Below are 14212 nucleotides of genomic sequence, written 5' to 3'. Positions count from 1 at the left end.
ATCCGTATTCATTAATATGGAGTTGGACCCCCTTTGCAACACTGAGGTGTACAATGGTACAATAGAGTTCTAGGGTTGTGAGTTCAAACACCACCTCAGGTGATTGTCTGTCAGGAGTTTGGTGTGCTCTTCCTGTGTCACAGTGGGTTCCCTACGGGTGCTTCACAGTGTTGGTTAGCAGATTGGCCGTCTAATAGTATCCATAGGTGTGAGTGTCTGAGTGAATGTGCAGTGCCATATAATGGACTGGCCCCTATCCAGAGTGTGTTCTTGCCTTGTGCCCACTGATTCCAGGTGGACTCTAGACCATGTACATCTGGTCAAAACTGGTTAAAGAAAATTAACAACCAAATGTGTGTGTGTGTTTGTGTTTGTGAAACTCACTCTCTTCACAGTTGACTCCTCTGTATCCGAGTGGACATAGGCAGATGTAACTGTCTGTTCGAGTTGGGAAACACACTCCACCATTAGCACAGGCGACTTCATCACACACACTGTTACTGCACTCCCCTGGAACACACACATAAGCACACACAGGTATTTTGGATGATTAGATCTGGACACCAAATACCACCCCAAAAAGGAACGAATAGAGTAACATCTCTCCAGAAATTACAGTTCCTGATGCTGCTTTTTTTGGTGCATTTGGCATAGACCATGGTGATTTTACGATGTGCAGCTGGTCCAGAGTAGTCCTCTTGATTTCATGTTTTATAGAGATAATAAACACTGTGTTAAGAATGTATGCTACTTTAAGTAGCTGAAAAGTCTTGTTATAAGTGGTTGTCCACAAACGTTTGGAGACAGAGTACACTCATGGTTGCTTTATTTAAACTCTGTAAGGCATGTATTAATGTGTGTATACATTTGGTTGGGAAACAAAAGCATTGAATTCAAAGCAATAAGTTTTAGTCAGGAAAACTTGTGTGTGTGTGTGTGTGTGTGTGTGTGTGCGTGTGTGTGTGTTTGTGTGTGTGTGTGTGTGTGTGTGTGTGCATGTGTGTGTGTGTGTGTGTGTGTTTTCTCACCAATGTCTGCTCCACTGAGGGCATTCCCCCTGGGCCAAGGGCGGAAATCCATGGGTTTGCCATTGATTACCAGACTCTGGACACACCCCTGGAAACCACGATTTGTCCCCACAGCCTTCACCAGCCAATAAGCACTAGGAGCTCCGCCCACAAACAGAGGTGTGCGGAAGGTAATCTTACTGTACTGTCCCTAAACACACGGACAGGTAAGATTTACATCTGTGAGCCTGTGTGTGTGATGCTGGCACAGTTATTGATAGAGCAGGTATGTTGTTAGTATAGGTGTGTGTGAGTGTGCATGTGTGTGTATGTTAATACAGCTGAGTATTAGTATAGCTGTGTGTATACAGGCCGATGACTAGTACAGGTGTGAATAGAGGTATGTGTTAATTGATATGTGTTTTCAAATGTATGAGTACATCTGCGTAGGTTTGTGCATACCTGTGAATGTTCTGATGCAGGTGTATGTGTACAGGCGTGTGTATGTACCTTTGAGCATTCTGATACATGGGTGTGTATGTGTATACCTGTGACCATCCTGATACAGAGTGCTGGGAGCATGTCCTGATACAGGAATAAATGTACAAGCGTGTGTGTGTGCATGTGAGGGTCCTGATACAGATTTTCATGCAGTTTGTGTACTGGGGTGTGTGTTTGTGTGTGTGTGTGTGTGTGTGTGTGTGTGTGTGTGTGTGTGTGTGTATACCTGTGAGCGTCCTGATACAGGTGTGTCATTATCAAGTCGTAACCAGCCATTTAGTCCATCTCTGAATAAAGTGACTGTGTGCCACTGGCCAATCACAATCAAGCTTTCACTGATGATCTGCCCCACCCCCGTACCACAGTTAAACCTGCATTGAAAAACACAGCACATCAAACATATCTGTGAACTTCATGACATACGTTTACAGTGATATATGGCATAATACTGAATTATACAATGCCTGTCATTATATGCAGTTATAGTTAGACGGTTAAACTTCAGGTTTTATAATGTTTGAAAGTGTAATTTAATAAATAATTGGGTACATTATAAAGCACTATGAACATGTTCTGGTCTACAGTGTTCTTATCAACACATGCTTTTATTGCTTTATGGAACCTGACTTTACTCACTGGAAAGCACTTTGAATTATATATGAATTCTCAAAGATTATCATTATTATTATTATTCATTCATTCAGTTTTGGTTATTAATCATAATATTGTTGTTATACTATAATACTATTATAATTATTTATGATATACACTACCTGTAATGAAGTTTTCCTCGTATTAGTGCGAGAGAAGTGAAGTCCCCGTGTCCATGATCATTTTCTCCACAGTACAACAACAAACCGTCTTCAAAATCCGCCTGATACACACAAGCTTTAGCATTAACAATGGTACCATTATGTGATATGTTTTATTCAGAGGTGTATTACATGTGTCTTACATAGCCAGGTATGTGTAATAATATCTGGTGAATTATATTCCCAGGTGTGCATTATTATCCAAGTTGTGTTTGATATACCCAAATATGCACTGTATTCTCAGGTGTGTATTATATCACCAGATCAGTTATATGCCTAGGTATGTTTTCAAATCCCAGGTGTGTGTTTTATCCCCAGATCTGTTCCATATTCCCAGGTGTGGATTATATGCCCAGTTATTTTTTCTAATCCCAGGAGTGTTATGATCACAAGTATAATATCACCCAGCTGTGTGTAAAAATCCCAGGTGTGCTATGTCTTAAGGTGTGTGTCATCAACTCCATTTAAAGCAAAATTAGAAAAATTGGGCTGTGCATAATGGAAATACAAACCATGTAAACCCTATTTTTAACTGAAAAAGGCACATAGATCATTTGGAATACGTTGTAACAGGTTGATTCTTTTTCTTTTTTTTTTTTTTTGGGCCCATTTTTCATTTGATGCCAGTAAAACATTCCACAGAATTGAGATGGGGACCAAAAGACTGGTAAAAAATTTAAAAAATCAACAAAAAAAATGCACAAATGAAAAAAAAAAAGTTCAATCAGCAACAGGGCAGTGAGAGGCTGAATCTTTCAGAAGTAAAGATGGGGAAGGGCCAATAACTTTTTGAAAGTCTGCATATGCAAGTAGTATAACATTTGAAGAATCACATTTCTCAATTTAAAATGGCAAAGAACTTGGGAATTTCATCATCTACAATGCCAGAAAAACCAGAGAAATCTGCCCCTATGCCCTGTCCCAACATTTTTTTGTTGGGCATAACATTCTGCAAGAAAAAATAAAAATTCTTATATGATATATATAATTAATAATACATGTTTCTATGTATTTACCTTAAACTCTAGAGTAATCTGGAAGCCCTGGTATGAATTCTTCAGTGGTTCAAAAGTCATGTGTGAATATCCATAGAACTTTGGGAACTGGATGCTCATACCTGTGGAGGAACACATAAGTATAACTATAGACAATCTACACAAATCATTTACACAATATGGCCAAAGATTGGTGGCCACCTGCTAGAACATTGTTGTGAGAGTTTGATGTACTCACTTTGGTTCTGCACTACTAAAGCAGCTTCAACTCATCCTACAAGTACTAGATAGAGCTTCATCACTCCAAAGAAAGCACTGTGCTGGGGGACTGGGCCACAGTTGACTTTGGGCTTGGTGAATTTAGACTCATTTTATTGGTCTGTTTCTAGAGGTTACAGTACATGTGTGTGTTCACCCCTAGTGGAATTGACTAATTAAAATAGTGTCAGCTAATTACTGGATGTATCGTGTATTTCAGTTGATATATAATTATCTGATTAAATTCAGTATCAGTGAGGTGTTCTCACCCTGAGAGCAGAGTGCCCCCTGGTGGCCAAGGTTACAGTGACAGCGTGAGCCCCCAATGTCATAATCATTAACACAGAAGCTGTTGGAGGGGCACACTGTCTCCTCACACGGGGAGTCATATACACGAGGCTCCGACCCCTTCCACACAGACAGTGAGGGGCTGGGGGTGGGAGGGGCCGAGGTGAAGAGAGCAGGACTTGTCTTGGAGGCTGTAGTGGAGGTGGGCAAGATCCAGAATGGAGTGGATGAAGTGAGGACTTTAGGGACAGCTGTGTTTTTAGGGGTGGGGGGTGTTCTCATCCTGTAGATGACGTTCCTGTTCCCAGGTGTTCGGGATCTGAGCTGAGAACGTCTGTTGCTGGTCTTTACAGGAGGGAAAGGCTTCAGCTGTAGGAACAGTAAAGGTTTTCTGGATCAAACTGTTGTGAATGTAGTGCTACCTATAAATTCAAGGCCAAAAGTATATAAGCAAGAAATTATGTTAACCATAATTTCTGATTCATTTTTGGCTGTTGTTTGCTTCCTTCACAGGGCTTTTTGCCATTTCAGGGTGCCACAAAACAACTTTGCAGAAATCTAAAATTACTACAAAATGAATAACCCCAAGTCAAAGGGTTGGGCCACATTTTTTATATTTAGGAAGCAAGCTTTGTGTATAATCATCTCCTTTTTCTGCATGTGTGAGTGTGTGTTGCCCTATGAAGGAATGGCAGCCTCAAGTGTGTGTTCCCGCCATGCGCCCTGTGATTCCAGGTAGGCTCTGGACCCACCGCGACCCTGAACTATATAAGCAGTTACAGAAGATGAATGAATGAATGCTCTTCATCTTATTTTCTGCTTAATCCATTTCAAGATCCCAATTAATATAATAATAATAATGATGATGATGATGATGATGACGATTATTATTATTATTATTATTATTATTATTATTATTATTATTATTATTATTATTATTACAGCACATTTCCTATAGCACAACTCCTAATGAAGGGTTTCAGGAGTGGTAAAATGGGTTCAGGCTTCAGAAACTTTTCAGGAACTGAACTTCTGCTTCCTGCAGTGTATAATTATAGTGATCGAGTATAAGAAATATTTGCTGTACCTCTTCGATGAAAATATCATAATCTGAGTCATCGATATCAAAACCATCCTCATCCATACTTTTAGAGACAAAGAGATCATAATCTCCCCCACTCCCTACATCAGTGACACCTGTTAGAGAGAGAGAGAGAGAGCGAGAGAGAGAGAGAGAGAGAGCGAGAGAGAGAGAGAGAGAGAGAGAGAGAGAGAGAGAGAGAGAGAGAGAGAGAGAGAATAGTACTGTTAATACAGACAAGAATGTAGTTCAATAATATTCTAACCCTGAAACCCAAGCATTAAATACACTGATTAATGTATTGTGTTTGTTAGTGTGGGTGTATTTTGGGGGGGCGGAGCGGGGGCGTTTTCTCAGTGGGAGTCTTAATCTTGTCTGATAGAGGCTGGGATGAGGGAGGAGGGAAATTTAGCTTGCCTGTACCCTCCTCTGTATGTGTGTGTGTGTTTGATGATAAGAGGTTTAATTAAATTACTTTGCATTAATTCTTCATGCTTAGATCTGGCAACCATCAACTCATATAAACATATAAACACACACACATTGCAACTACATACATTTACTTAGTTATCTCAAAATATTTTCTGAATATTTTCTATTGACAGGACTGAATATTAGACCAGAGGACAGACTGTAAGTGTGTGTATTACCCAGGGTTCTGACTGGAGGATTTATTGAACTTGGGGGGCTGACTCCATGTGTGTTTACTGATCTGATGAGGAACTGATATTCCGTCTCTGGGATCAGACCTTTCAGAACCATGGAATTAGACTCTACTGGCTCTCGGATGTACGTCCATTCAGTATCCATCTCGGGCCTAAACACACACACGCACACACAAACACACACACACACACACACACACATCAGAGACACATAATATACCCGGCTTAGAAATCAACAAGTCCTTCTTCTAATAAAGTCTATTCATTTAGTTCTGTTCAATACTGTTGAAAAAAAAAATTTCTCCACTGTCAGTATCTCACCTGTAGGTGTATAGGCTCAGGCTTTCTTACCTGATGTATGCCACCAAGAAGTGCAGCACCGGAGCACTGCCCTCACTGTCTCCTTGTTGCCATGACAATGCCAGCTCTGTATCAGACACAGCTGTTACTATTGGCTGGGTGGGGGGTGAGGGAGGCATGCACATTTCTGAGAGAGAGAGAGAGAGAGAGAGAGAGAGAGAGAGAGAGAGAGAGAGAGAGAATTCAGACTAATTGGATGATGATAAATTAAAATCAACTGCTTTTAATTTAGAATCAGAACACAATCACTTTTTCAATGCATTTGAGCGTTAAAATGGATATCTGGATTGCAGACCTAAGCACAAAATGTGAAACAGCAAAAGCAGGGTTAAACCATATAGAGAGAGGAAGTGAGCGAACAAAGCTCAGTTAAATTGAAGGCTTCTGTGCCTTGCTTGTCACTGCTACTCTCTGTAGTGATCTTTTTCTGAAACTTAGGAGAAGCGACACATGAGCCTAAGTTCACCACGTATTCAACAAAGAGTTTTCCTGACCGTGAGAGGCAGTGTTGATGTCTCTCGGCATGCTGGGACGCCCCTCCCCTGCCCAGCCAAACGCCCCAACACTGACACGGTACACCGTCGCTACCTTCAGCTTCCCAATCACCACATCCTGAACAAACAAAGTGATCAAATGTATCAGTGTCATAGGATTGGATTTCCAGGACTGGATGAAGGATTGAGATGAAAACAAGAATTTTACTCACAAAACTAGCCTGTCCATCAAACTGCCCCTGTGAGATCAAACAAAGATAAAGTACTTAGTTCTAAAGTAAAAAAACCAAAAAACATTTAATCTCCATTTTTACATTACAACAGCTTCAGCCAAAACATTAAAGCCACATCCTTGTTTCTACACTCATTGTATATTTTATCTGTATCAATTACTATATATGAACATTTTGTTATTCTGTTGCACTACATACCTTGTCAGCCAGCTTTCCCCCTATTTTTCAATGGTCAGGACCCCCACCGGACCACCACAGAGTGGCTGGTGGCTCAGTCTCAGTGCTGTAGTGACACTGATGTGGTGACGGTGGTGTGTTAGTGTGTGTTGTGCTGTTATGAGTGGATCAGACACAGCAGTGCTATGTAAAACTCACTTGCTGCTGAAGTTTTTAAACACAGTGTCTACTCACTGTCCACTCTGTTAGACAAACCTAACTTGTTAGTCCACCTTGAGAACCCAAAGTCAGAGACTAGTTTATCTGTCGCAGGACAGTTTTTGCTGGTCATCCTCCAGTTCTTCATCAGCGGACACCGGAAGCTGCCCATAGGACTATACTCTGAAGACACCGAGGGGTTTAAAAATTATCCACATATGTACCAGCATAACATCCAATAACATGCCACCACCATGTCGGTGACACTGCAGTGCTGAGAATGATCCACTACCTAAATCACACCTGCTGTGACATGGTCCTGACCATTGAAGAACAGGCTGTCAGCACGGCCCAATTCCTGTAACTTTATTTGTAGAACAATTTATCTGGAACAAATCACTCACTGGACCTAACGTTGAAACGGAAAGTACATATCGAAATACATATATCAATAATGCCCTTCTATGCATATTCTATGCAGTAAAAGTGTTATAACCTTGTTATCAATTCCAGCAGAATGTTATCGACTTACAGTAGTGAGTATGTCCAGACTTAGAGGAATGTCAAGAGTCACAGTGGTGCTGACTGGATGTGCAGACCTCATCTCTGTGTAAAACACCTGCAGAACAATCACACACAAACACCCATGCACACAGAAATGTCACACACAATCTTAAAAATCACATACATGAACCTCCCCCCACCTCTATACACACAAACACAGACACAGACATAGACACACACACACATATATAAATATCACACACACATGAACACACATACAGGGGTTGGACAATGAAACTGAAACACCTGTCATTTTAGTGTGGGACGTTTCATGGCTAAATTGGACCAGCCTGGTGGCCAATCTTCATTAACTGCACATTGCACCAGTAAGAACAGAGTGTGAAGGGTTAATCAGCAGAGTAAGAGCACAGTTTTGCTCAAAATATTGCAATGCACACAACATTATGGGTGACATATCCATACCCAGTTCATCAGGAGGGGGATATGTCCCCACCACTTTCTGATATGGCAGATTTTGCCCACATTTGTATTTTGAATTTTTTTTTTTAATATTTTATATAACAACTGGCAGCAGATACCTGTCTCTGAAAAGGGCACTGAGATCAAGAAGAACATTGTATTTGTTCAGTAGAGACTCTAACATGATGTACTGTATCTAACATGGCCAATGACTGGTTTACATTAGCTTCATGAAAAAAAGTGTTGAACAGCTGCTGGAAAGTCATATGTCTCTTTAGTCAGTTTTGTTACAAATAGTTTTGTTGTAATTGTTTTTGTTTTGTTTTGTTTCTTCTATTGAACATAAACTAACACAGCCGTTTCTCTTTCTCTTGACTGAACTGCCCCAAACTGACATCAAAACTAACCAACATTCTCTTTATCCCAGAATATTCTTGCATCAAATTCTTAAAGGGGCAAGCTCCAAATACAGTCTGTGTGAGGAAACCATGGTGAACTACATTATTGGACATTACTAGAATCAGAAAATATTTGTGTGTATATATATATATATATATATATATATATATATTATTTCACGTGGTGATAATATTAAATGCAACACTACTGACGTTCTGTGTACAGAAACATTATTTTAAATAAAAATAAATAAGAAAATAATTGTATCTATATACCGCTACCCTGAAATGGATTAAGCTGTGAAGATGAAGAAGATGATGATGATGACGATGATGAAGATGACAATGATGCTGCTATATCTATATGCATTTTTAAAAATAGTATTGAAATTAATTGTTCAACAAAGTTAGGCTTTCCAAGTGCAGCCATTAAACCTTTCATGAACCTCTTCGTTTCATTGTCAGCACTGATTGCCTTTAGGTGAATGAGAATGCCCGAGAGCTTGAATGCAAATTTAAAATGCACTTGAACAGAATGCAACATATTGCCCATATTCTTGTCCCTGCCTGCCTTGTCCCCAGCGCTTTATAAAACAAAAGTAAGCCCATGGCAAAATGTTTTTTTCTGTTTTGCACTGCCTTGCTGTTTTTGTTTCTCTTTTGGCTGTTCCCGAATCGTCACAGAAGATCTCCCTTCAGCCTGGCTGTTGACACCGTTTTTATGCTTGATGTCCTCCCTGAGGAAGCCGTCTCATTTAACCTGGGCTTTGACCTGACATCAGGAGTACTCAACTGAAACGACAGTGGCTGGGCTGCAATCACAAGAAGAACACACCAAACCCCACATATGCAGTGACCCAAGGTAAACCCAAGCCAACATGGTCCCGAAACTGTGCCACTGTTCCACCACCTGCCACGGGACAATCTCTCTGTCTGTTTTGCACAGTACAGTAGTTTAAAAAAAACCTAAATAGCTATTCTACTATATATATATATATATATATTGTTGTTGTTGTGTGTGTGTGTGTGTGTGTGTGTGTGTGTGTGTGTGTGTGTGTGTGTGTGTGTGTGTGTGTGTGTGTGCTGACTGTGAAATCTGATTAATCTCATTAGCCATGGCATATGGTGAACACCAGGAAACTAAACGCTGAAAAGAAATTAAAACAGACTATTCTACTGGAATACACCCACACACACACACACACACGCGCACACACACACACAAAATGACAGCAAGAATAATTACAAATAGTTTAATAACACAGGTAACTTGAGTAAGACAGGGTTTGTGTAAATGCTAGTTGTGTCATTTTTTAATACGAAACCCCACCCACTTCTGATCTTAACCATGTCATGTTAAGCTTTACCATTCGAGCCTAATATGGGCTAAGTTGTTCCATTTTAAATTATACTTTTAATAACTGTATTAGTGCATCTCATACCATATATTACATAGGTGTGTCAGATTCAGTTATTGTAATGCTTGAAAAGATGTGGGCTTTGTGTGTATATGTGTCAATTGGATTTGTCGTTTTTAATTTATTAACTAAATACCTCCATTCAAATGCACTGAAATGTCCTGTAAACTCTTGATCTGGGTACATCTGGACCTGTAACGTCTGTTTCCAACTGATCACACTCCTTCATCTCATTTTCTCCCTCATTCAGTTTTTCTCCCTCTGTTTAACTGGATAACACCTGAGTGAGTGATGTCATAATCCACTCTAACTCTTACTGAAACAGGTCAGACGTCCAGTTTTTAGCAAAAGCATTTTCTTCTACAATCTTTATACATTCACCTAGAAAATTAACTTTAAATGGCCTTTAAAATTATGTAAATGAATTCATTTCACAATATTCCTAGTTATGAACATTTGTTCACCACTAGGGAGGATAGATTGCTCCATATTATTCAAAGTAATTTTTTGGCATGTGAGCTGGGGCTTTTCCAAAATGTTATTTTTATTTATTTATTTTTTTTTTGTTTTGTTTTTTTGTTAGTTTAGTGGTGGCACGTTGGCGCAGCAGGTAGTGTCGCAGTCACACAGCTCCAGGGGCCTGGAGGTTGTGGGTTCGATTCCAGCTCCGGGTGACTGCCTGTGAGGAGTTGGAGTGTTCTCCTCGTGTCCGCGTGGGTTTCCTCCGGGTGCTCCGGTTTCCTCCCACAGTCCAAAAACACATGTTGCAGGTGGATTGGCGACTCGAAAGTGTCCATAGGTGTGAGTGAATGTGTGTGTGTCTGTGTTGCCCTGTGAAGGACTGGCGTCCCCTCCAGGGTGTATTCCCGCCTTACGCCCGATGATTCCAGGTAGGCTCTGGACCCCCCGCGACCCTAAAAATTGGATAAGCGGTTACAGATAATGGATGGATGGATGTTAGTTTAGTTTTTTAATATAACACAATATCACAAATCACTTCTGCTTAATCTGCACATTTTTTTGCAACAAATCAATCGACAAAATGTCCTTTTGCAATTTGGGGAATATTTTTGAGTTTCAGATATGATATATTTTCTCTTATACATAATGACTGGCAGAATGGTTTCCATGCGTTGTATATCTTTTACACAGCACACACACACTCACACACATGCAGGCAAATTTTCCTTTATAATATAGACATCTTAGAAACCTCCTTGGATGCAGCATTTTCTATTACTACAGCATTAAACTGGTAGCAAAAAAATGTTGCAGGATCATAGAGTCTGAATATTGTTTCTCCGCTTTTCCAAGTCTGTGTCTCTCTCACTCTTTCTCTCTCCATTTTTTAAATGATTCTCCCAAAGGTTTCAAACATGCCGGCCACACACACTAACACACATGTATGCATACACACACATACCCACACACACACACACACACGCACACATACGCACACATACACGCACATACACGCACATACACACACACACATTCAACTCTTTTTGCACACTATATGTTTGCTTTAGGGACCGCAAATCTAGTTACTCATGTAATTAATTGCAAGTGTGTATCACAATAGTTGTAACAGCATATATACAACTAGTTAATCTCTTCTTACAATCGGAAATGTTTTATTATATCGACCCTCAGCTGGTATTAAACATATGTATTTACATAAGAGAAAATATGCTATGTAAATATGTATTTACATGATCTGTTCTACTGGAGTTACTCTGTAACATTCACTAACATTAATCAGTTATACTGCTGCAGCATGTTTTGTTAAAAGGGGTTATATTATGTAAAACTCACTTGTTGCATGTTCACAATTTGTGAGGATGTGTCGCTAACCAATCCACACACTGTGAAACAAGAACACCCATTTTTATGTGGATTTTAAGTAAACAAGGGGTAAAATCAGCTGTTCTGATTTTGCACTGCTTCTTGTGTAGAGTACATAGAGTACACAGAGTACACATTAGAATTATACTGTCCCCACTCTGAGCGTCTCCATTCACAGCACCGGACACATAAGCAAAGGTGGGGCTAAATTATTTTTAACCAACATGAGTGGAGACTTGAGCAAGCAGAGCCAGAACAAGAATGGAGAAATGGGAAAACTGGCTAAATGAGAGAAAATGAGTGGAGAAGGAGAGAACTGAGGTAAAATTGAGCTTTGTGTGCCTTGCTTAACAAAACTGTGTGTGTGAGCTCTTGCTGAGCTGTGTGTGGCTTGTTCTAATTGAAATGAACAGACACTGAACCGGTTGTTCTGAGGAGAGCTGTTTGAACAGCATGAAAATGCTGCTATGTTTTTTGATCTTTGTAGTATTTTGACCATTGCTTGTCACACACATTTCATAAAGACCCCAGAGAAGTGTGTTAACTTGTGGAAAGGGGGTATAATTTGTCCCCTTTAATGTGCAGCTACACTGTTATTACAGGCACTTTATATTAAGTAGGACATTTTTTTTAATACTGTGCACAATTACAGTTTCAGTCACACATGCAGTATGTTGTTGAGACTGTACCCTGTATCCTGTGATGGTGCTGACATGTCTCCGAGGCATTTTCCACTGAACTTTAATCGCTGTACAGTTCACCGTCTGCAGCTGGATGTCCAGCGGTGGACTCAACCGCTCTGAAATAAATAACAACAAATATCACACAATAACAGCAAGATCAACATCAGCAGAGCAGTGCTCACTGAGCAAACCAGTTCAGTTATAATGCCATCTAATGGCACATGGAAATTATCCTGAACTTTCAAATGATATTTTTATGTACAACTAAAATAGGATGTTATCCATTTAAATTGGATTTAGATGGGATACTTCTTGTTTTTTATGTAAAGAACAACTGAACACACTTTCTCAGGGATCCTCGACACTTAACACTAACAAAAATGCAGAAAACACAACACATTCCGTTCTCATTATTTAAGGAACCCAAAAAACAGACACCAATACAGGGATCAATACATTAAGATCTCAAGAGTATACCAGTACAGACACCCTTAACATGGGGACCCTAAACATATAGAACTTAACAAACAAAGGCACAAAGTCCATACCCAGGGAAACTCAGGACACAAGCACATACAACACTGTTTCTGAATTACCATTATAAACAATGCTTTTTGAAACGACAAAAATAATAATAAAAATAAAAATCTAGAGTTACAGTGTCTGTGGATTGAAGCAGAGTGATCATGTCACTGAGAAGGATCTGGAGCAGTGTTCTGAAGCTGAACTGATTCTCAGAGTTGGCTTCACTGGTAGAGGCTAAGTCTCAGAGAATTAACACAGCGAGTATGTGTGTTGTCACTGAGCCTCTGAGTGAGCGTGTGTCATCACCTGGAGGCGTCAGTGTTCAGTTGTGCTCTATGAAGCTCTACGACTGATCAGAGATCAGCAAGATCTTCAGCGCACTCTCTCCACTGGTCTCAGACCAGCAACAAACAACAAGACTTACCATTGGAAACAAAGAGAAAATAAAAGTTCAGATATTTCTCAGTCAGAAAATTAAAGAAAGAAATAATACTGAAACGTCCCTAGTCTATAAACACAATGACACCAACATAGGGATTCTCAACATAGAGGTGTCACCACAGTTCCCAACACAGATTTTTTTTTAATGTGCTTTAACACAGAGACCCTTATCATTTGTATCCAGCACACAAAGACATACCACAGAAGGCTGGCATAAAGACTCCAACATAGAGACCCTCAATGCAAAGGCTCAAACACATATACCTTCAATATATTTAAAACCACAACACAGTACTTTTCTCTCAATACATTTCTTACCCTAAACAGGTATTAGAAAGGTGCTAAACTGACCTGTTCTTCTACTGGACGCTCTTCTGGTCTCCACCACACACACAGAAACAAACATGGCCCAAATCCACAGCCAATGGGCTTGGCTCAAACATAACATATTTCCTCCAATCAGCTGCTGTTCAAGTGATAAATCAGGCGTTATCTAGAACTCCATAGCACGTCCTGGGTGAAGAGGTGTAGAATGCCTACAACAAGAATGGCCCTGCAGTTCTCCTGCTCTCTTTGTGGAGATGATGAGATTACTGAAGATCAGCCAGAGCAGAAAAGGAAAAAAAAAAAAGATAGACACATGAAGCTAGGATCAGAGTTCAGATCAGATCCAGTTCCAATTTTGGTTCCAGTTGCAGTGAATTTCCTCTGGGTGACTTTTCCGCAGTGGACTTTTCTTTTCGTCTCTGTGTGTTCTGAGGGAGGTGTTGGGACCGAAGGGGTGTGGCTTGTCTGCTGACAGACAGTGTTCTGGGAGCCCGGCACACTCGGGGTTAAGAGGATAATGGG

General features: G+C 40.1%; 1 protein-coding gene across 1 annotated transcript in view; it reads right to left on the bottom strand.

Moving 5' to 3' along the window:
* Positions 1-13623, bottom strand: part of LOC136677911 (pikachurin-like) — an 18582-nt gene extending 4959 nt beyond the window's left edge. The window contains exons 1-14 of the mRNA XM_066655615.1: positions 13563-13623; positions 12404-12513; positions 7602-7688; positions 6674-6700; positions 6462-6579; positions 5959-6094; positions 5593-5759; positions 4949-5058; positions 3843-4230; positions 3337-3437; positions 2282-2382; positions 1735-1879; positions 1029-1218; positions 385-510 (exon numbers count right to left, since the gene is read on the bottom strand). Of these exons, the coding sequence (XP_066511712.1) occupies positions 385-510; positions 1029-1218; positions 1735-1879; positions 2282-2382; positions 3337-3437; positions 3843-4230; positions 4949-5058; positions 5593-5759; positions 5959-6094; positions 6462-6579; positions 6674-6700; positions 7602-7688; positions 12404-12513; positions 13563-13623 (1867 nt within the window). The remainder of the gene's footprint in view (positions 1-384; positions 511-1028; positions 1219-1734; positions 1880-2281; positions 2383-3336; positions 3438-3842; positions 4231-4948; positions 5059-5592; positions 5760-5958; positions 6095-6461; positions 6580-6673; positions 6701-7601; positions 7689-12403; positions 12514-13562) is intronic.
* Between the last annotated feature and the right edge of the window lie 589 nt (positions 13624-14212).

Source organism: Hoplias malabaricus, chromosome Y (genome assembly GCF_029633855.1).
Source record: "Hoplias malabaricus isolate fHopMal1 chromosome Y, fHopMal1.hap1, whole genome shotgun sequence".
NCBI lineage: Eukaryota > Metazoa > Chordata > Actinopteri > Characiformes > Erythrinidae > Hoplias > Hoplias malabaricus.
The sequence above is the reverse complement of the archived record's forward strand: the minus strand, read 5'-3'. Positions and strand labels throughout refer to the sequence as shown.